Here is a 22,787-nt window from a genome sequence, read left to right on the forward strand (position 1 = left end):
CGAGGTCGTGTAGTTTGGTTACCAGCCTGGCAGGGACGATGGTGTTAAAAGCTGAGCTACACTCAATAAAAAGAAGCCTGACGTAGCCGTCCTTTTGTTCAAAGTGAGTTAGGGTTGTATGGAGGGCTATGGCATCTTCTGTTTATCTGTTCTTCCCGTATGCAAACTGGTGGAGATTGAATGTGGCTGGGAGTCCTCTCGAGACACTTCGAGATGACTGGAGTAAGAGCCACTGGGCGGAAATCGTTAGGCTAGCTAGACACATGAACAGGTTGGTGGTGCACCTGGGGCCTCACAGTCACCCAGCCGTCCTGTTTCCCCGGCTGCTCAGGGCCTGCCAGACACAGCTGCAGCTCACAGAGGAACACGTTCATCAGCTGGCATATTATCTGCTTACCCACAGCGATAAATCGGCTCCCCGTGTTGTGGTTGCAGTATCTAGTAGTTCCACGTATTGACAACGCTGTCTCCAGATGTTCTCGGCCTTGTTCAGAATTCCCACCTCACCAGCAGTAACCTTCAGCTCCCACCTGCATGAAAACCTTGGATTAACACTGCTCTCCTCTCTTCTTAGAAACCCGCTTCTGGTGACCACTACTCCCAGTGCTTCCCTTCTATCCAAAGATCTAAACCAGTACAGAGTCCAACACTCTGTACCAGCCTAGTCCGCCTGTCACACTTTCATACTCACACATTTTATTCTGTGTGTGCTAGTCTGCTGAAACGTTAGCCCTGCTCCAACTTCACTTTACAATGCCAGAGCACTGAGCAAAGAAATCTTTATCTTTCTTTATGTTGGTTACCCAAAATGGACAACGTGGACTTTATGAAGGAGGAAACAAGATCAGGAAAGTCCAACTCTAAAGAAAAACTGCAGTTAAACATGAATTCAGTAGATTTGTTTCATAATAAAACAAATCTACTGTTTGTTTTATTATTTCACTTTCATTTCTCATGTGAGAATTGAAAGTGGATCAGCTGTGCTGCCACAGTGCTGATCATGCTACTTCTTTCCACTCTGTTCATTTCCTCATTTCCCAAACTTGGACTGTTTTATTAGACAGAAATGATGAACACATAAAACTTTAAACACATAATCAGTAATGTTTGAACCCTTCTTTGTTTATTTAACGCTTGTTATTTTTCCTTTTCAGTATAACTCACAATAATCATCGTCAGTCATTCCAGTACAATCCTTAATAGCTGCCCATGGTTTTTGATGACGATCAGTCACGTGTGTTGATATTGTGACTATAATCACATGTCTGCTGTGTATTTAAATGTGGATGTTTCTGTGTGAGATCAGCAGCCGTCCAGCAAACCTCATCCAGCCGACTACGTCTGCACACACGTAAGTCTGCCACCATTCACTCGGCGTCCTCATTTCACTCTTTATTTTACTCTGGTGAAAATCATCTCCCAACACTTTGGTATCATCTTATTAATTAAAGGTGGTAATAAGCTATTTTTTCCCATATGTTCCTCTGGGTTCAGTTTAATGGTTTAAGGCTCAGAGTGGAGACTGTAATATCATAAAAACACAAGGATGCTGTGATTGTGTGCAGATTGTTCTGTTGGCATTTTTTCCTTTTAAAGAGCTTCTTAGTTGGTGCTGTTGCCATTATTACATACTATCCTGATTCCCCTTGTTAAAACCTTTTTATATCTGGATTGACTCTTGATTCGTTCAACTCTGTTTGGTGCAGGAACCCATAATGTCTTTCATCGCTGAGCTCCAAGTGTCTTTGAACAAAGCCGAGGAGTTTGCGCTCCGTGAACAAGGCTTCAAGAAAATCTTTGTTAATCTGAACGAAGGAGCCGGGGGAAACTTCGTCTACCTCTGGTACAAAAAAGGCGATCATGCAATTACCAGGATTCAGATTTCCTTCAACGATGAGATGTCCACGGGTCTGTCCAGTGCAGGGTTCAAAAAGATCGACAAAAACCTGAACGAGGGGGCATGTGGAGGTTCTGTCTACCTGTGGTACTACAAAGGTTCCTTAAAGTACGATGTTCCCATCAGGAAACTCGATGTCTCTGTACAAGCAGGAGATGAACCCTACAAGTATAAACTGGGCTGGGAGAGACTGGCCTGTGACCTGAACCACGGCGCTGGAGGAAACTGGATCTATCTGTGGTTGAAGAGAGAGAACCCCACCTACATCTGTGACATCAAGGCCACTGCTAAATTTGAGGAAGATGACGACAACTTCAATGATGGCTACATCCGGGTGGATGAAGACACCAACAGGGGAGCAGGAGGGCCCTACATCTTCATCTGGTACCGTCAAACCACAGACCCCAAGGACGCCATCAGTGAGCTGGAAATCTCCTCCAGTGATGTCAAGCAAAAGAGCCTCCAAGACCAAGGCTATGAAATCGTGAACCAGGATCTGAACGAGGGCACCGAAGGAAAGGAGGTGTTCCTGTGGTACAAGAAAGACAGCGGCAGCGCTCCCATCAAGGCCGTCACCGTGCTCGCCGACCCAGCAGCTAAGCAGGCGTATGACAATGACGGGCTCAAAGTGAACCCAGAAAACCTCAACACAGGCAACCCAGGAACTGCTCCCGTCTACCTGTGCTATCATCAGTGAGAGCGGTCATGGTAAAAGAAGTGAGCACGCTCACTGAGCAGAAACCCAGAGGTCTGATGATGTTTTTTTTCTTTAATGATGTTCAATCACTGTGATCTCAGAGGTTTGTCTGCACCAGCGATCATTGATCCTCCAACCAATCTGATTGATTAGCTCTGAATCACTTTATTCTGTTTATTGTCTCTCTTTCAATAAAGTCTGTTTAGCATCTGAAATCTCTCTGTGTCGTGTGTCAAAGCTTCATCTGTTGCTTGTTAGCAGAGTAAGGTGAGCTCAGCAGGATCAATACATGACTTCATTTAGCAGAAACCCGAGTTCACACTGAACCTCGCAGTAATCACAGCAGTAGGTACGTCCTCTTTGGACTCAGGTTCATCGTGACCAATCAAACAGTACATCTGAGGAGGGCCTTCATATGTCCTGTGTAGAAAAATGCTCAGCAGTATCTGAGCCAAAGGCACGACGGTGTCGCACAGGTGGAACCCGTTTAACAGCAGGACTATGAGCAGCAACTTGGTCAGAGAATACAGCATCCTCGACGTGTAAGTTACAGACAGATGATATGATAACACCGAAGATAATGTGGCACCCTTAACGAGCTGAATGAGATTAAAAGAGTTCACTAAGTCCCAGGAGCTTCTCTGGGTAACACAGGTGGATATTAAAATCACTGAGCAGCAGGATCTGGTCGTATCGTGATGCACAGTCAGCTAGGAAGTCACTGAGATAAAAAATCCTTATTATATCTAAGAGGCCGGTAAACTACTGCACACAGCAGCGAAGGGGAGTTCACAGAAACAGAGCTGAAAGCTGGTGCATGTCGATGAGGATAGCTGCTTAAGGTCGAAGTGGGCTTTAAAAACAGCAGCTAACCCTCCGCTGCGACAAGAAGCTCTCAGAGCACTAAAAGATGCACAGCCAGCTGGCAGTTCAGAAAAGCTGCTTAACTCACCGGGTGATGTGCAGGTTTCAGTTAGACAGAGGAAATCCAATGAAAAGAAATCCTTCAAAATAAAGGTCTTATTTGCTGGGAGCTGGGTCAGAAACTTCCACGACAACCGGATCCACCGGCCGAAGGTTTGATCGATCTGCTCCCCGCCAGTGAAAGGGCGATGGTGGAGGTTCAGAGTTTTGTATGCCTAGGGGGTTCAGAGGGGAGAGGTGGATGCAGGTCTGGAGGTGGTGTGAGAGAGAGTTCAGCATCCTGACAGCCTGATGGATGAAGCTGTCTCTCAGTCTGCTGGTTCTGGCCTCGAGGCTCTTCAGTCTCCTTCCTGATGGCAGCAAACTGAAATAGCTGTTGGACGGATGGGTGGAGTCACCTGTGATGCAGAGAGCTTTCAGGTGAGACGGGTGCAGTAGATGTCCTGGAGGGAGGGAACAGAGGTACCCACGATCCTCTCTGCTGCTCTCACTACCCGTCGTAGCTGTTTCCAGCAGCACCCAGGAGCCACACCACACAGTGATGCAGCTGTGAGGATGCTCTCCACGGTGCCTCTGTAGAAGCTGCTCATAGTGGAGGTTGATGCTCTCGCTGTCCTCAGTTTGCAGAGGAAGTAGAGTCGCTGTTGGGCTTTGCTGACCAGGAGAGATGTGCAGGAACTTGGTGCTGCCTACCCTCCACAGCAACACCATTGATGGTTAGTGGGGTGTGCAGAGTGTGAGTTCTCCTGAAGTCTGTGATGATCTCCTTAGTCTTCTCCACATTCAGGGACAGGTTGTTGTTGCTGAACCACTTGGCCAGATGTTTAACTTCAGTCCTGTAGTAGGCCTCATCGTTGTTGCTGATGTGACCTACCACAGCTGTGTCGGCTGCAAACTTGATGAAAAGGTTGGAGCTGTGTGATGGTGTGCAGTCAGTATGTGAACTGAAACGGGTCCAGGTTGGAGGGAAGAAATGTCTCGATTAACCGTTCAAAGCTTCATGCGAGCAAATCAAAATGTATTTATACAGCACATTTAAAAACAATGTCGATCAAAGTGCTTCACAAACTAAGAGCAAGTAAAATAATTTACCATTTCACTCGCTGGGCCCACGCCCTCATTTTAGGTTTGACAGCGTTTTAGTAGGTAATGCTTTGACATCAACTGAGCTGCGGTTTGGGGAAGGCCTCGATGGGGACTGGCAACGGCTCCTGGGCCTGGCAGATCCCCGTGTTACAGAATTGAGAACAAGGAGGGAGGGGCACAGCTTGCAGAACTGGGGGCACCTATATAGATGACAACCGGAAGGAGCGCGTTTGGAGGCGTGGCCCTGCTCCTGAGATTCCCATACATAACCTCCAACACAAACATAGCAGCTTGCCAAATGATGATCAACTAACTTAAGTCAAGGCCAAAGTAAAAAGAAGAGTCTTTAAGTGAGATAAAAGACTGAATAGACTCAGAAGCGAATGGCAGTAAGATTGTTCCACAGTCTAGGTGCTGCAATAGCAAAGGCACGATCACCTCTGTTTCAGCCTAGCCTTAGGCTGCATTAAGAGCATCTGATTAGAGGATCTTAGTGCTAAAACCAGAGTCATATGATCATGCATTCTGGCAGCTGATAAAAGGCGTGCAGCAGCGTTCTGTACTAATGCAAACGGTAGAGAGAGGAGTGACGGAGGCCAAAAAAGGGAGTTACAGCAGTCTAGTCTCGAAGTAACGAACGCACGAATCAGCTTCTCAAGGTCCTTGGGGGAAAGAAAAGGCTTGGCTTTAGAAATGTGACGTAGTTGATAGAAACTTGATTTAACCACTGTGGATACTTGTTTCTCTCATTTGAAGGAGCTATCCAAGAATCCCCCTGAGTCTCTAGAGAGGTAGCTAGCAGAGGGCCAAGGGTATCAGTTAGTTGGTTCAGAGGGATACGGCTGTAGACTTATGGCTGTCAAAGACAATAACTTCAGCTTTACTCTCATTCAAAGTGAGAGAGTTTTGAGATTACCAGACTCTGACATCATGAAGACAATTAAACAATGTGTGCAATGGATCTGTGACATTCAAGCTCAAAGGGAAATATATTTGAATGTCATTGGCAAAGCAATGGAAAGAAATATTACATTTTTTGTATATAGTGATGGAGGCGAGTGCGACCGGACGGTAGTCGTTAAAGCAGGAGTGAGACGACTTCTTCGGTACAGGAATGATTTGAGGGATGTGGGAACGACAGCCTGGCTCACTGATGTACGACCATGCAGCGTTTAAAGCGTGGAAGTAATCACATTACTTTGAGTTTGATTCCGTAAAAATAACAGAAACAGCGTCCTCTGTTCACTCTGCGTGGGAAGAAAACTTCTTTCTACAGCGAAAAATTAAACTTCTAATCTGAGCGAGCAGCGAGCACGCTGCCACGGGAATGTGACATTCAGAGAAACCCACGGATTCTCCCACTGACATGACCGCTGTGGGCAGACCTCCACCCGCCCCACTCCTGCTAAACAGCTGACAATAGATTTAAGAGCTGCTGAGTCTTTGATTTCATTCATTTCTTCTGTTTTACTTGCATCTGTTTGACAGAGCAGGTTCCAAAACACGATTTTATTTTATGCTGGAATATGCAGAACACAGGTTTCAGTGTTAAACACGCTTCTTCAGTCAGAATTTAGTTTTTGCTGGATGCATCAAGTTAACAGAGTAAAACAAGTTTTAAAAAGAGACTTTTATATGATGATTATGCAGAATAAATAGAACTGGGCTGAAGGGTCTGTTGCTTTACTACATATTCAGGTGGAGCATCATGTTTTTTTAAAAGTAACTAAGTAATAACGTAACTAATTACTTTTGAAAGTAAGTAATCAGGAAAGTAACAGGATTACATTCTTGAAGAAGTAATTAATAATTAGTAACTAATTACTTTTTTCAAGTAACTTGACCAACACTGTATATATGAGATATAGATATACATAATTACTCCCCGCTCGCCCCTGTGGGCGGTCAATCCTCCAAGCTCGGGTCCTCTACCAGAGGCCTGGGAGCTTGAGGGTCCTGCGCAGTATCTTAGCTGTTCCCAGGACTGCGCTCTTCTGGACAGAGATCTCCGATGTTATTCCCGGGATCTGCTGGAGCCACTCGCCTAGTTTGGGAGTCACCGCACCTAGTGCTCCGATTACCACGGGGACCACCGTTACCTTCACCCTCCACATCCTCTCGAGCTCTTCTCTGAGCCCTTGGTATTTCTCCAGCTTCTCGTGTTCCTTCTTCCTGATATTGCTGTCATTCGGAACCGCTACATCGATCACTACGGCCGTCTTCTTCTGTTTGTCTACCACCACTATGTCCGGTTGGTTAGCCACCACCATTTTGTCCGTCTGTATCTGGAAGTCCCACAGGATCTTAGCTCGGTCATTCTCCACCACCCTTGGGGGCATCTCCCATAACCATTTAATATGGAGGGCCAGGAGTCCCAAAATTAATCAAACACATCATTAAATAATCTTTTAAATGTGTCATGAATTTAAATTGTAAATCAGTAATTTATTCAATGTTCAGTTCATTTTTATTTCGAACATATACATTCACCAACAGTCCATAATATCATCCATTCAGCTGTTTGAAAAGCAGTAGGCAGAAGTATACACTTATGTTTATACTTATTTAGCCCCCCTCAGGTTTACGTCTTAATCATTTCCTCGCCAGTCTATTTAAATTTGAACAAGTGTGTCAAATTAATAGAATTGTAATTTAATCATTCATATATTTAATAATTTATTTCCAGTTTTTTTTATTCCCATGAATAAATAAATATACTGAACATTAATTTGCAGAGTTTTGATCAGTGTGAGATTTGCTGCATTTGGCTGTTTAAAAATATTTAAACAGCAAATTAAAAACAAATTGTCCCAAACTGGCTTAAACGACACAGCTGGGAGAGTCTGGATCAGAGCTCACAGACCGCAGAGAGGCGTGGTCAGAACTCCTCCTCTTTACTGCGGCACAGCCACAGACCATCCCGACACCGCGCTCACACAGGACGCCGTCAGGAAACTGCAGAAGAAGAAAAACAGGAAGTTTGCTGAACATGGGAATAAAACTGTCACGGTCACGTGACCCAACCTGCTCAGTCAGCTGTCTGGTCACGTGACGTTCTGGGATCAGACGAACGCTTCGGTCGGTCTTTGTCACGGCGCCCCGCTCTGAGAACACACTGCCTGGCGGGGGCGCTACAATTCGGCCTTTTGTTCACATCATCTCCCAGAAGACCCGCCCACCCTGCGACATCACCACACACTCACATCAAACCTGACCTTTGTGGCTGAGGTGCCACCGATGACATCACAGCTCAGGATCCAATCAGAGAGCAGAGCCACCTGCAAGAACACAAACTGATGGTTAGATTGTAGCCGTGGAAGCCGTGGAAGTCGTGGACGCCACGTGCCGCCTGGATCAGAGTACGCTTCAGTCCGGTTTTGTCACGGCCCCTCCCCTCTGTGAACAGACTGCTGTGGGAGGGGCTTCAGTCGGCCTTTTATTACATCACTTCCAGGCAGAGCGACATTTGACGGTGGAGGTTTAGTGTTTTTGGGTGAACTGGCCCTTTAAAGAAGTCAGATTTAAGAGGAGTCAGAAACATTGGCTCATTGATTATTGACAATCGTAATATTAGTTTCATGTAAACACTGAGGACGAGCAGACTCCCCGGCTCCTGCTTCGTTTCCTGCTCTCAGCTGAGTGAGGTGGACCCTGTAGAGCAGCAGGGTCATGTGACACACCTCAGTCTGAGCACGTCCCAGAATCCCACCCACCCGCTCACCTGTGCCGATGTCACAGCGGCTCGTGGTCCGTTTTCCCAGCATGCATCATTCACAGACACAGAACTTCAGCTGTAATGACTTCAGGTAAAACCACCTGCTGCCCCCTGCTGGCCGGAGCCTCCATTACAGTCTGCAGAGTCAGCAAAGAAAAACTGAAATTAAACGTTCGGAGTCTCAAAGGCATTCAAACATGAATAAAGCCCCGCCCCCTATTTTCTTACTAGTCTTCATTTTGAGCTTCAGCAGGTTTCCAGAGTGGCTTTTCATTTGCTTGTCTTTTTTCCAATATCACTGTATTTATGACAAACGCCAGATTTATGAAACGCAGCAAAGATATTCAAACACAATAAACACGCCCATAAAGGAATTTTATCAAATTAACAAATAAAAAACAATAAATGTAGTTTAGCTGAGTCCACAACATGGTTTCAGTTGTTAGGGAGCTACAGTGTTGGTGTTTGTGAGGGCCTGAGACGCTGAGGCAGAACTGCACCTGACAGCAGCTCCACAGCCACACCTGCTGGACACCTTCGCTACTGTCACATCTGGATTACAGTACACTGTGACACAGAGACCCACGGGGTCCTTTTTACATCTGTAACCATCAATAATTCTGATCAGCAGTCTCCAAAACACCTGCTGAAGGCTGAGCCTCAGTGAAGTGCGGTAACATCGCAAGGCTGATCTCTTTTAGGAAACTCGCCTCTCCGTCAGCCTCCACTCAAGCCGTCTGCCTCCCAGCACCGGACGGGTAATCTGGCATACCGGGCAGATTACCCGCTGTGAGCCGGACAGCCCGTTGGTTCATTTCCATTACTGACGCTGGACTGAAGGACAGAGATCAGGGCGGGAGAAGCGATGGACAAACAACGCTGAACTGTGACAGTAGGGCTGGGCCAGCTCTGTTCTAGGAGGCCCTCTGGACCCAGTGGAGGTGGTGAGTGACAGGAGAATGGCGGCTAAGCTGTCATCACTGTTGGACAACATCTCCCACCCCATGCAGGAGACTGTGACAGCACTGAGCAGCTCCTTCAGTGGGAAACTGCGGCACCCACGGTGTGGGACGGAGAGATTTCGCAGGTCTTTCCTCCCCACGGCTGTCAGACTCCACAACAAAGACTTTAACTGATCAAACACATCCACACATGTGCAATAACACTAAGTGCAATACTTTTCTGGCATCGTATTTTTACTCAGTTGTATATAGCATTTGTATTCTATTTTTATCTTATTCTATTTTATTCTACTGTATATAGTATTTTATTTTATTCTATTCTGTACAGTTGTGTACTGTATTTATTCTTATTGTATTCTAATTTTTGCTTCATAACTTTTGCACTGTCCACTTCCTGCTGTGACAAAACAAATTTCCCACGTGTGGGACTAATAAAAGTTATCTTATCATACCGCTCACGGTAACACCGGTGTAATGTTGGGCAATGATAGGAAAATGAAACATGGCGATAGAATATGGGTAAAACGCGCATGCGCAGTGCCTTTGTTTTCATACGCACACGGCAGAAAAATCATGGCGGCGACGCAGAATGAGGAGGGCGAAAGCGGATCGGTGAATGAAATGGATGAACCAGAACTGGTTTGTAAAAATGCTGCAGCTTCAGTGGTGTGGAGCTGGTTTAGCTTTCGTCCGTCAGATACACAACAAAGCACTATTTTTGGTGGAGCATGCTAGCGGGCCGTCGTTATTACCGTGTTGTTTGGAAAATACAGTGCACTTAAAATCTGAAAAATCGACCGAGCCCCTTATAATCCCGTGTGCCTTATGTATGAACTCTGGTTGTGTTTACTGACCTCGAAACGATTTTATGTGCACGGCGCTCGAAAATCTGTCAGATGTTTCAGTACGACTTTACTGAGCTACGAACCTGCACCGCTTGATGGGTTGTTGGAGCGTTACGGCTATCGTAGGCGGAGCCTCGCGGAGTGATACGTACTGTGCTTCAACATAATATAGACTATATGCACGTTAGCATATGCTACTTCCGGTGTGGAAACTCCTGTGGGGAGCTTTGTTTCCGGTGTCGTATTCGCGCCTGGTTTACGGTCCAAGACAAGTTAAGCAAATGAATCAAGCGGCGATTTACATTTCTATAGATGTCTCGGGCATTTACCCAACATATCTGTAAATGATGTTCATTGACTTGTCGATATTTTTCCCCGCGCCTCAGAGCAAAAGAGAAAAGGGATTCAAATGTTATATTTCTCAGCTGTCCCTCGTTTATTGCGGGTGTTATGTTCTAAAAATAACCAGCGAGAGGTGAAATCAAGGAGCCAATTTTATTTTTGACGGTGCAAAACGTTTGGTGGACATCGTGGACATACAGCGCTGCACTGCAGAGTCACACTGCTAGCATCGATGCAGCGATTCTGTACTGTACAGGAGAGACGTCACGGAGGAGATCGTCTGCAGCGATCAGGACGCAGGACACAATGTGACGTAAAAAACAAAAAACAAAAAAAACAAACAAAAAAAAAAAAAAAAAAAAAAAAAGTGCAAACTTGCACTAAAAAACGTGCAAACTTGCACTAAACAATCTGAAACAGCGAGGTGAAAGGTGAAGCGCGTTATAGCGAGGGACCGCTGTAATTTTGAAGGCAAGTCACAACATACCCTTCGTAAATACTAATGTATAGAAACCGTTACAATCATTCATTTTGTGTGGCTTTTTTCACGGTTTGTTAACATGCTGTGTAGGTGTGTACTTGACGAGCTGATATCAACATAACGGGGAAACATCTGGTTTGACTATTCTTCACCTGTAGTTTGAATGCTGAACATTTGCCTGTTTGAATCATGAGACCAGTCACTATACAGAGATGTGCTTCTGCATGTGGACGATGTGTCTTCTGCTGCAGTGCTGCAGTTCTGCTTGTGTTGAGCGATGTAAACAGCTGATCGATCTAAACTCTTTAAACGTCAAAATTGATCATTAGATTTTTTATGACACAACAGCGGTGAGTGTTCCCACCTTCTCTTTGTAACTTAACGCCATCTTTCCGTTTTAGAGTTTTGGACATGATTTTGGAGGATATATCTTTGCAGTAGCGATTGACTGCAAAGTAAAGCTACCGGAAATGTACAACCCTACATCCGGTCTCAAACCAGGAAGTTAGCATTGTCTCGTGCACAGGGTCTATTACCGTATTGTGTGTGTAGAACCTCTTTTTAAGGTTTGTGGATGTTATACATGGTTATGCTGAGGATATGTCGGCCGGTTTCCACTGGAAATGCCTTTTGGTTAAACTGTTAGCGAGCAATTTGCACTGTTAAATGTTTATATAACTTTAATGCAGATAAAAAACAGCTGCTTGATTAAGTGAACATACATTGATGGTTTTTGCACTAATAAAGTTGAGGAGTTGTAAAGTATTTGTCCAGTGTCAATTATATCGTCAGTTATATCATTATCGCACATTTTCAAATGTATATCGTGATAAATATTTTATCTGCCCTGCTCTATGTGACAGAGAAAAAGAAACTAAAACACACGAGTGTGTCAAATACACCCAGGTGTTAGCAGCAGACAGCAGGGTGGGACGCGGTGACCGTGGACCACAGGCGGAGCCGCACAGCAGCTGTTGTAGATCCACGCACGGTCACTGAGACATAAACACGACACTTACACAACGACACTAAAGCGACCGGAAGGATTATTTATGATGTAGCGCCGAGTCTGTGAATGACGTCACGCATGTCCTGACTTACATCATTTAAATCTGCAGAATATTCACCAACACGAGCAGAGAAATAAAACACACAGAAACACCGGAAGTGGGTCCTGGGAACCCTAAGGCTCACCTGGTCGCCCCGCGGACACGTCCGCGTGGAGCGTCCCGTCGGGTCCCGGTCCACGTCTCAGGCGCACGTGGAGCTCGGATCATGACTGATTATTGAAGACTGATCTGTTAAGAAGCCTCGAGTCCGGTCCGCCGACCAATCAGCGTCCACCACCCCGGCTGCTCGAAATTTATTGGTGGATGGAAAACAACGACACGGTGCGTTACCGCCACCGGCTGGCGCGGAGTGTGAACTGCAGCCCTCAGACAAGCCAAACATAAGGCTCGGGGGCCAGAACCCAGCCCACTGGACAGGGTCGGGAGATGTGACGCACCACGGGGAGCGTACGCCCGCTGTGCTCTGGGAACAAACTCACATTTTGATCTAAAATGCTCTGTTCCCAGCTCTGTTCTGGGATGCACCCTGGACCCAGTGCAGGGGTGGGAGACAGAAGGACTCTGGCCAAAATAACATCTCCGATGGACAGAGTCTCCCACCCCATGCATGTAAATGTTGCTGAACTGCAGAGCTCCTGCAGTGACAGACTACTGCGTCCTCGATGCATGAAGGAGCGTTTCCACAGGTCCTTCCTCCCTGCAGCTGTCAGACTGTACAATCAGAACTGCTCCCAACAAACACAGATGTTTACATCTGTGCTGTAACTGCAATAAGTTAATTAACCGATTCGCACTACAACCTGGTTTGCCTCTTACCTGTAGTTATTTTATTTAATTTAATAACTGTACAGTACTCTGTTTATAGCAACGATTGTCCTTAATGTAAATATGTAAGAAAAATTGTGTATGTTTCTGCTCTGTGTCCTGTTTGTTTGTATATGTGTCTTTTTGGCTGCTGTTACAACCAAATTTCCCCTTGTGGGACAATTAAAGGATTATCCTAAAATCTGACAAAATCATAAAATTAGAGAAGAAAAGGTTATATTCTTTATATTTTTAAACCCACCAACACGTTTAACGAATCATCTTTTTGAAATACAAAAATGAACGTATGCACAAATTCTGGAGCCTATCCTGGCTCTGCGAGGGCGAGAGGCGGAGTCCACCAAAGGCGTCCGCTGTGCACCAACTCCAACACTTCCTCACACATACTGCGATGATGATAAGCTGGACTCTGCAGGTTTGATGTGAAGCCAGTGAGCCACATGACCTCGGGGTCAGTGTGTCTGCCAAACAAAGATTTACATTTTAATAATAATGGATTGGATTTATATAGCGCTTTTCAAGGCACCCAAAGCGCTTTACAATACCACTATTCATTCACTCTCACATTCATACACTGGTGGAGGAAAGCTACAGTTGTAGCCACAGCTGCCCTGGGGCAAACTGACAGAAGCGAGGCTGCCATATTGCGCCATCGGCCCCTCTGGCCAACACCAGTAGGCAAGTAGGGTAAAGTGTCTTGCCCAGGGACACAACGACCAGGACAGAGAGCCCAGGGATCGAACCGGCGACCTTCCGGTTACAGATGCGATTCCCAACCCCCTGAGCCACGGTCGCCCTTTTAAATGAAGGTTTTCCACATAAATGAGTTAAAACTACAAATTTGACCCTTTTGAATGATTTTCTTTACTTCATAAGTCCAGAAAACTTTCAGGGCTGAAAAACTACAAACACTGTAACACCCACTGCAAAACTCACAATGTTGTTGATGCAGTGATCATCAGTATGAGGACACATATCACAGTTTGATGTCTTTGACTTAGAGGAAAAATGCATTGTGGGTAAATTTTCAGCGTGGAGCCTGTGGGACAGGTGTGTGTTAACCTGATACCAGGATGGTCTCCTGGCTGGGACTTTCAGTCTTATGTGGAAACAGCCTGTGATTTGGTGCACTGGTGTATAAATATGGTGTTTCTTGTGGTGGTTAGCTGTGGCAGGAAGTCAGCATGAGTTCTGTGGAAAGTGGCGAGTGGGTCAGGGTACCGAGTAATACGCTCACGTTTTCCTAAGAATCCTTCGGGTCACATGATCAGTGTCGGGTATATAAAGGCTGCGTTTCTGTGAGGTCAGTAGCTCTCAGCCAATCAGACACCGTCTGCACGGTACGACTCCTCCCTCAGCACACGGGATCTACACCCATCTTAGTTTAGTACTTTTCAGTGTTTTTAGGATCTGACTGAAGCTTTAATCCTACTCACAGCACTTTCATCTGTATTTTAATGGGATTATAGACCCTGGCTCCATTCACATTAACAGCTCTGACTCCTATTATTACAGCTTATTGGAGTTCTGTCAGTGTTTTCTGTTGGAAGTTCACATTTCTGTCACGATATCGCTTTAAAACTCTGTCTGCGCACAAATCTTTCAACTCAGTTTGATGCAGAATCCCAGAAAGTCCCACATCAGCAAAGTGTGTCCGTCTCAGGCCGAGGACAAACGGGGTCCACTCAGTCCAGGCTCGCAGTGTGCTAGTCCACCCAGAAGCTGTGAAGAAGAGTATAAAAAGGCTGTGCCAGTGAGAGCTGCCATGGTTGTCATGGTAACAGAGCTGAGCATGCTCACTCTGAGCAGAAACCAGACTCAAGCATCCTGATTATCTTCAATCCCTGTGATCTCAGAGGTTTGACTCCAGCAGCGATTATCGATCCTATCATCACTCCAATCAATCAATCTGTTTGATTGGCTCTGTTTCAATAAAGTCACAGCCTTTCATTAGAGCTGGGCGATAGAACGATAACGATATGTATTGTGAAATAACTTTTTCTCGATAGAAAAATTTAACTATTGCGATAGGCCTCACCGCTCGTCCTCTTAAAAAAAAAGAAAAAGAACAGCCAATCCAAATTAAGTAGCGCAGAGCCGAACCAATCACAGCTGCAGCGTCACGTCACGTGACTTGTTACGTACAGCACAAGTGCCAAGCCGCACATGTGTATTTGTTTGGGAAGCAGCCAGCCACCGTGCCGCCGGGTAACGGAGGAAATGAGTGTGCCGAGAGCGCGACCGAAGGTTACCGAAGAGAAAACAGACGATGGTTCCAACGCCGGAGAGATTGTTGAACGGAAGAGCCACAGAAGCTCCGTAGTGTGAAGGTGTTTCTGCTATTTCAAGTCTGACAAAAACAGAGTAGCGTCCACTGTAAATGTGCCGAAAGCAAGTCTGGAAATACAATAAAGCGGTGCAGCTCAGTCTCTGACTGGAAGCGCTGATTCATCATTCGGCTTTTGTCAGACTAGTAACTGTTACAACTGTTTGAAAAGCTCAGCTATACAACAAGGAGAGGTCGAGAATTTCCTTTTAGTTCTCAGTTTATTTGATGTTGACAAAAGTTAGTCAATTTTGTCTGTTCTTCTGTAAAACAAAGTAAGATTTATTTTTAGAATTAATATTTTGTTTCTAAGTGGAATTGACAGTTTAGTCTGTTTTGAAACTTAAACGCTTTAGCGGCTGCCTTTTGTGTAGTTTGCAATATTTGCCTTTATTTATCTGAAAAAGTCTCATGTTCCTTAAGTACGTCTACCCTGTTGAACTTATTATGGGAAATAAATATTTAAATCATAACAAGCTGCTGATTATTTCACATTTTACTTGTGAGCAACGGCACATTTAAATCTTACAAATATAGTTATTTGGCTGATATCGTGATAGATATCGTTATCGCCTGAAATGAAAAAACATATCGCGATATGAAAAAATCTCATATCGCCCAGCTCTACTTTTCATGTGTCAAAGCTTCATCTGAAGCTTGGTCTTCCTTGGTCTCTTGTGTTCTGGGGGCCTCTGGATGTCTGGAGTTTTGATCTCCTCCATACCTGCTTCATGCCCTGGAGGACGGGGCTGTGGCCCCCCCACACCCTCTAGCAGATCATTACATGAAGGAACCTTTTAAAAACAAGCGCGTCCATGCTCACAGGTGTACACACGGGTGATCACACCCACAAACTACACCCTTTTTGGCTCCTACCTCAAAGCACACTGTGTTCTGTTGATCTTATGTGCTGCACAATAATGTTTAATATTTAGTATTTACTGTCATATTCCCATATATCATTGTGATGTTGTTTATTCTATTGCTCTTGTTCTCTTCTGCTTGTTTTCTTGTTTCTTTCTCAGCAGGTGATCGATAGATGCATTTTTTTTTTAAATTTATTTTCTCTGCTCATTCTGTTGGTTTTTGTCTTTTGCCCTTCTCCCCCGTCCCTCTTCTCAGCTGTTTCTCTTTCCCTCTTTCTTTCTCCCCCTCTTTCCTCCAGTCAAGTCTGTCCCGTATTCAGCAAGTGAAAATAAAATAAACAATAAAAGGTGAATCAAATGGACCATTACGGCAAGGCTGGGATGGTCAATTTGGTAAAGTAAATCCGTTGGGCATCTTTCTTTGCCTTTAGACAACAATTCTGATGCAAAAGAGCCAAACGGGACAGGCGCAAAAAAAAAAAAAAAAAAAATCCCAATATAAAGTGAGAGAACACTCTCGATCGTCCCCACAAACCCTCCACACCACATCAGGCACAAAACGAGACCTCGGATCAGGCGAAAAGCAGGAAGCGAAGCCGTCCGTTAACACCGGCACGCCATATCCATCCACTGACATTTTGAAATTCATATAACTCTGTTATAATTCAAACAAAACATTTTCATGACTTTTCCTGAAACGGACTTTTTCATCAAACAGGGAATTTTGAGTTGTGTGTGATCAAAAGAAAAAGATTAAGACCACCTAAAACTGCCCGACATGTCATTTTGACTCCTTGGGAATGGATGTAAAACTATTGCCTAGCAACACTTACAGTTTACACGCATGTTGATATGAAGGCGGCTGTACCATGAGCTAAAGCGAGCAGACATTCATCCTTTTAAGTACCTTAAATAAATAAAGTAAACTTCATTTAAAACCAGTCCTAACTCACAGAGCTCCAGTTCATCTAACATTTTCTTCCATTTCACTTTTACTCACTGCTACATCCTAGACTCTGTTTGGCTGCAGTTCACACTCCACACCAGCAGGTGGCAGTAACACACCATTTCTTATTATTGAACATTTTTATTTAATCATTATTAAACATCAGGTCTCTCTGTTGGTACATATCAGTTGGTCTGCCTGGTTACAGCAGGATGTAAGTTAGCTTAAACGAGTCAACAGTCCCGAGTCAGTCGAACGATCGGAGTCCTCGAAGCGACGCCAGCTCAGTTTAGGCTTTCTGTGTATTTCTCATGGCTGCATCTGTTGTTCTGTTTTCTGTGGCTCATATTTTTCATCCATTCTCTTCCTCTCATCCAGGTCAGGGTCACGGGGGGTGGGGCTAAAACTTTCCCAGGTGCCTGTGGGTACAGGGTACACCCTGGACGGGTCTACCACAGGGCACACACAGACAGACACACACCCAGTCACCTGTTTTATATTGTGTATTATAGTTGGTTTTGTATATGTGGGAAATGACCTGTCTGATCGACTGTATCAGACATCATGCTTTCTCTTATTTACTTGTTCTTGTTTCCTGGTTGTCTCTTTAGCCAATCGTGTTTTTCTCGATGAGACGCAACAAATACGAAAGCTGCACTTCTGCACGGGCGGTGAGGATGTTTCCCTGTTTTATACAAAGTAGAAGCTGCAATCAGTTTTGGAAAAAGTCACGCACACATCCTTATTTATCCAGGTAAACACTCTGACACGCCCCCTTGGAGCTGGGACATACAAGATGGCATCTTTACCTTATGTTACACTAACGCTGGCGATCAGGATACAGCCGGTTACAACCTGCCAAGATAACCCAGGATTTGATCTGCGCATTGGGGGGGTGGCGTGTGCCACATTACAAACCTGACACGAGCTCAGCACGAATACATGAATGTTTACAGAACAATGAAACCGCTTCAACTTTGTTTTATCCTATTTTATGTTTTCTGCTTTGACTACTTTTGTCAACAGATGTGCTATATAAATAAACTTGAACTTGCTGCCAACAGGGGGGAAAAAAGACTATTGAAGCTCAGCGCACGAAGCCCCCAGACCCTCCCGTTCTCCCCGTAGTGGTCCGAGGGATCCTCCAGGAATGGTGACGGTACGTTCAGGACAGCTGATTGGCCAGCCACCTTCAGGAAACCGACATTAACCCTGAAGTCACCCGGATCAGCCAAAACGTCATCTTCGTGGTGCACACCTCCGATCATCAGAGCGCTTTATTATCACAGAGTTTATGAATCAACATGATGCTCGGCCCTCACACAGTCACAGTCCACCAATCAGCAGTCAGCATAGCTGGGGCCTTCCAAAATAAAATACCTGCTGACCTCTGATCTCACAGACAGACCTCTCCTGGATGTTTCCATGACAACCAGGAGGTCCGAAGGAGTTCAGGACTCTGAGTTCAGGGAGGAGATTTTATCGATGGACTGCAGCAGCTGAGACACCAAACGCAGAGTCTCTGCTTCCCCCAGCAGCTGCCTGCAGAGACAGGTGAGACAGAGACAGGTGAGACAGACACAGGTGAGACAGACAGGTGACAGGGAGAGAGTAGCAGCATTAACAGCTTGGTGTTGTGGCTGATGGCTGTATGTGTCTGCAGGTACTGACCTGATGGAGGAGTGGGCGTGGCTCGCCATCTTGTTCAGGTAGTCGGATGCCACCTGAGCATTTTGCCTCATCGTCATGACGACTTGAGACTCCATCGACTTCAGACCGTTGTTCTCAGCCCGCAGAGAATCCACCTCGGCCTCAAACACACACACACGCGCGCTGATACACACAGCCAGCAGATTATCAATAATCAATGATTCATTCTCCATCTCACCTGCAGCTGCTGTAGCTCCGCCTTCAGTTTGGAAACGGCGTTCTCCGCTTTCACCGCTCGCCTCTAACATGGACAGACGTAGAGTATTTTTACACACACAATCTCACACACACACACACATGTTCATGCAAACACTGTGTTTGTGTGTACCGTCATCAGGTGGAGGTTCTGCTCCACAGAGTGAACCATGCTCTCCAGGTCCTGGGCCTCCTTCTCCTCCTGACGCCTCCTCTGCAGCAGCTCCTCCGAGAGCTGCGACGCCCTGGGAGACAGAGGCATGCTGGGTAAATGATCGGTCAGCGACATATTGCAGCGCTGTCCTGTGATTGGTTGGTACAAACCTGCGTTCGTTCACTTCGGCTCTCCTCTGCAGCTCCCTGACGGTCCTCCTCAGTGCTGCGTTCTCCTCCTTCAGCTGAGACAGAACAGGAGCTCGTTAACACGCCTGTTCTGCTTTGTCCCACGCTCCCTGAACTAAGCGCTCCGTGGTTGGGTTACCTGCTGCGTCTGGCTGCTCCTGGCACTCCTCCTCCTGCAGAAGGTGGCTGGCTCAGCCATTGAGGTCTCGTCATCTCCTTCATAGTTCTCTCCTCCTCCTACTGCACCTCCTCCTGCAGCTGCTTCAGGTTTGGAGGAGAACCTGGTGACACAGGTGAAGGTGACTTCACGGCAGGTGCAGTTTCATCTGCACAGAAGCTGCTCGGACATTTTTACGCCCCGCCCTTCATCTGACTCACCTGGTCTCCTCCTCTTCTTCTTCCTCCTCTGTGCACAGGGAGGAGGTGCTGCCAATGCCTGACTGAAAGCTCCGCCCCCACTCCTCCTCCTCCTCCTGATGAGACAGACAGAGGCTGTGTGAGGCGGGTCGGGTGTATCCTTCGTGGTCCACGCTATCCCAGGATTCACTGCGAATCTGAGGTTGAAGAAATGTTTTGGAAAAAATGGCGGCCTGTCGAAGGGAAGTGGTCCAGAAACGGACGAATGTTAGCATAACGAAGAATCTGAAAACACGTTAAACTCAGCTAACCTTCGGCGAAGTTAGGTGACGTTAGCGATATCTAACGTGGCTCGGGTCGTACGAGCTTTGGTCTGTTTGTCGCTGTGAAGCCAAACGTACGTCAACGTTTACACCGAGCAGACGGTTCAGGCTGTGCGCCAAGTGTGTTTACGGGGACCAAACATCTGGCCCGTGGACTGTGCTGAGGACACAGACTCAAGCATGCTGCGCTGAAGTTCTCATCCTGTATAAGCTACTAATGATAGACAGACCGTGTGCTTAGAGGAGAAAACTGTGTTTTCATCTGTTAACAGATATTTGATCAAATTTTCTGCCTTTGTTGTTAACGGCCACGGTTGAGTCCAGAGTCAGGAGAGAGGAGACGGCACAGAGGCTCTCCACCCCTGATGATACACCGGGACAGTGTGTGAAGAGGAGGAGGAGGAGCCAGCAGCAGCTGAGACATGCAGAGGAGACCAGCTGATCTCTGCAGTCGTGGAAACACTGAAACGGTTTCTAGATATTTGCAGAAGCATCTCCAACACTAACTGTAGCAGCTGCATGCAGGGACCCGCTCGCTGATCTTTGTCCTGCAGGACAGACAGAATACAGGGAGCCACACACAGCTCTGATTGATCCACATGTATTTAGTTCAACTATTGTTTGTTGTACAGTTTTCTCTTCAGTAAATAAATATGCATGCATCAGTTCATGTTGTGTGAAACATACAAAGGATCACGTTTAAATGTGACTTCAGACTGTGGCTGCAGTTTATTTATATTTGTCTGCGAATCAGTCGCAGGTATTGAATTTGAACTGAAATGTACGAAATTATATTCCATAACCAACACGCTGCTAGTTTCACGCTATTATGGGTAGGCGGAGCCTAAAGAAGCACAGGCTCCCGGTGTGATTGGTCCTTTTGATGGACACTTCAGGTTACACTGTGGCAGCGACAGAAACACTGTTTTTAACTGTCCAGCCGTGGAAATACTGACACCTGTCAGTGGGTTGTTGATGTCGAAGCATGAAGGAGGGGCCTAAGGGAACACCTGTCACCATCTTACAGTGACTGCAGCCATTCCCCAACCCTCTGTGAGTGGGACTCATCAGTGGGTTAGAGTGGGCCCATACTGCTGTGTCAGTCGTTATGCAGATGTCCTGTTTATAAGGTTGGAACCTGCAGTCAGCTGACACTGAAGGAGTCACCTGATGATGAGACTCCCACTGAAAACGTCCAGATGAACACAACCAGCTTTTTGGGATTTTCCTAACCTTGAACTGAACGTGAGCAACACCAAAGAGATGGTGGTGACCTTCTCCAGCAGGCAGAGGGATCTGGCTGCTTCAGTCACCACCACCATCCACGGGAAACCAGCGGAGGTAGCTGAGGAGTACAAATACCTGGGAACCATCTTTGACAAACACTGAGGAGATTCTCAGGAGGTGCCACCAACGGCTACACCTCCTTAGGAGCCAGCACACCCATCATGATGACTTTTTACTACGCCTTCCTGGAAAGCATCATGACCTTCTCCATCAGCTGCTGGTTCCACTCCCTCAGCCTTCATACAGGAACAGACTGCAGCGCACTGCATCAGTGTCTGGCAGGTTTTCAGCCAACAGGCCTCAGACAGGCAGCCAAAATCATCAACGACCCCGCTCACATTCTTCACCCTCTGGGCGACGCCTCCGCTGCATTTCCTGCAGGACTGAGAGGAGGAGGAGCGCCACCTTTGTCCCCAAAGCAGCTCTGCTTTTTAACTCCAGCCAATAAGAACATTTCCCCCACCAGAAACAGGAACTACTCTCTTCTTACACTACCGACACTTTATTCACTTTTAGTCACTTTAATTTTAAAACTGTATATTCTGTGTATTTATTATCTCACTCTTATTGCCTGCTCTTATTGTCCTTATCATCAACGTTATGCTGCTCTGTTGTTTGTTACTTGCCCCTTGGGGATAAATAAAGTCTTTCTGATGCTGAGACTCGTGTCTGCTTAACGGCGTGACGCCGGAGCTGGACTACAAAACGCACATCTGACTCCACGCTGTGTTGTAACCTCGTTGGTTTGTGGTCGTTCCGAGGAGGAGCAGGTGGGGTCAGATGACGTCACAGAGCATGTGTTGTGTCACTGCAGGCGCTCAGCGTGGGTCTGTGCTCACAGCTGTGACACGCGTGTGTTTGTGATGGAGACGCTGTTTTCTGCAGATTTTGAGAAACAGCAGCTGAGCTCAGGTCACCTCTGCAGTTTCATGAGAACAGTTACAGCAGCATGACGTGGGCTGAACACTCAGCGTGGGGCCGATGGACGGTTTGAGTCTGAGCTGTGAGCCGATTACACGCTCGGCCCACAGCGATCACATCCACGACCGCCACAGCGCAGCGGTTTTAAGTTTGTGTCACTCTTTTAAATATGCACATGTACACGCGTGTCACAGCTGTGAGCACAGACCCACTCTGTGTTTGTGCTCGCTGCCTTACCGGAGGACAGAGGTGCACCTCCAGCTGTGCAGCTCTGACCTCAGTGCGTGCCTGCTTCGGGTCCGGGTCCTGGTTCTTCCAGCGCAGAAACTCTCTGAAGGAGAACGGGTTGAGCTCCTCCGCCTCCACCTCCACCTCCACCTCCTCATCTGCACACACAGAACAGCTGGAGCTGTGACGGAGGCTCACATGGCGACTGCAGACCCCCTCCCCCCCAGACACTCACCGTCTGTGATGATCAGAGTCTTGCCGCCTCTCTGGTTGGACATGTCGGACTCGCAGACAGGTGTGCAGACAGACACGTGGCTCGCTCCGCCCCCTGACTTCCGTTCACGTATCGATCATAACTATCGATCAGCCTCTGAATCTCCTCTGCGGGACCAAACCAAACCCGGAAACACCAGCCGACGGCTCCCGGTGCACGTGATCCACA

General features: G+C 46.5%; 2 protein-coding genes, 1 long non-coding RNA gene and 1 other non-coding gene across 6 annotated transcripts; 1 reads left to right on the forward strand and 3 right to left on the reverse strand.

Moving 5' to 3' along the window:
* The first annotated feature begins 1,251 nt into the window (after positions 1–1,251).
* si:dkey-30j10.5 lies at positions 1,252–2,809 on the forward strand. Its single transcript, XM_040046652.1, has 2 exons — positions 1,252–1,351; positions 1,707–2,809. Exon 2 carries the CDS (start codon positions 1,716–1,718, stop codon positions 2,592–2,594), a length of 879 nt encoding a protein of 292 aa, XP_039902586.1. The 5' UTR covers positions 1,252–1,351; positions 1,707–1,715; the 3' UTR covers positions 2,595–2,809.
* Positions 2,810–7,028: 4,219 nt separating this feature from the next.
* LOC120743108 lies at positions 7,029–12,275 on the reverse strand. Its single transcript, XR_005698072.1, has 4 exons — positions 12,144–12,275; positions 8,326–8,456; positions 7,820–7,882; positions 7,029–7,559 (listed from the first exon to the last, which is right to left on the reverse strand). It is a non-coding gene; the product is annotated as an uncharacterized LOC120743108 (long non-coding RNA).
* On the reverse strand, positions 7,660–7,771 carry LOC120743166. The gene has a single exon (XR_005698082.1). It is a non-coding gene; the product is annotated as a small nucleolar RNA SNORD89 (small nucleolar RNA).
* A 4,832-nt stretch (positions 12,276–17,107) lies between the features above and the next one.
* entr1 (endosome associated trafficking regulator 1) lies at positions 17,108–22,777 on the reverse strand. Of its 3 annotated transcripts, none has more exons than XM_040046658.1 (9): positions 22,581–22,777; positions 22,355–22,503; positions 19,608–19,702; positions 19,369–19,510; positions 19,212–19,285; positions 19,021–19,132; positions 18,871–18,933; positions 18,654–18,793; positions 17,108–18,524 (listed from the first exon to the last, which is right to left on the reverse strand). In XM_040046658.1, exons 1-9 carry the CDS (start codon positions 22,621–22,623, stop codon positions 18,434–18,436), a joined length of 909 nt encoding a protein of 302 aa, XP_039902592.1. In that variant the 5' UTR covers positions 22,624–22,777; the 3' UTR covers positions 17,108–18,433. The 3 variants fall into 3 exon arrangements, with proteins under 3 accessions (XP_039902592.1, XP_039902594.1, XP_039902593.1); XM_040046660.1 differs by having other exon boundaries at positions 18,409–18,524; positions 22,406–22,503; XM_040046659.1 differs by having other exon boundaries at positions 18,409–18,524; positions 22,394–22,503; positions 22,581–22,776.
* Positions 22,778–22,787: the final 10 nt, after the last annotated feature.

The sequence above is a fragment of the Simochromis diagramma genome, unplaced genomic scaffold (assembly GCF_900408965.1).
Source record: "Simochromis diagramma unplaced genomic scaffold, fSimDia1.1 OVJJ01000038.1, whole genome shotgun sequence".
In the NCBI taxonomy this organism is placed as follows: domain Eukaryota; kingdom Metazoa; phylum Chordata; class Actinopteri; order Cichliformes; family Cichlidae; genus Simochromis; species Simochromis diagramma.

What these genes read in the sequence shown, in the direction of transcription:
- si:dkey-30j10.5 (XM_040046652.1), top strand. Translation starts at nt 1,716, where the DNA reads ATGTCTTTCATCGCTGAGCTCCAAGTGTCTTTGAACAAAGCCGAGGAG.
- entr1 (XM_040046658.1), bottom strand. Translation starts at nt 22,623, where the DNA reads ATGTCCAACCAGAGAGGCGGCAAGACTCTGATCATCACAGACG. An exon ending in GAAGAAGAGGAGGAGACCAG is followed by an intron (nt 19,511 to 19,607) that starts GTGAGTCAGATG and finishes CTGTGTCACCAG; the next exon opens with GTTCTCCTCCAAACCTGAAG. An exon ending in CACGCCCACTCCTCCATCAG is followed by an intron (nt 18,525 to 18,653) that starts GTCAGTACCTGC and finishes CTGTCTCTGCAG; the next exon opens with GCAGCTGCTGGGGGAAGCAG.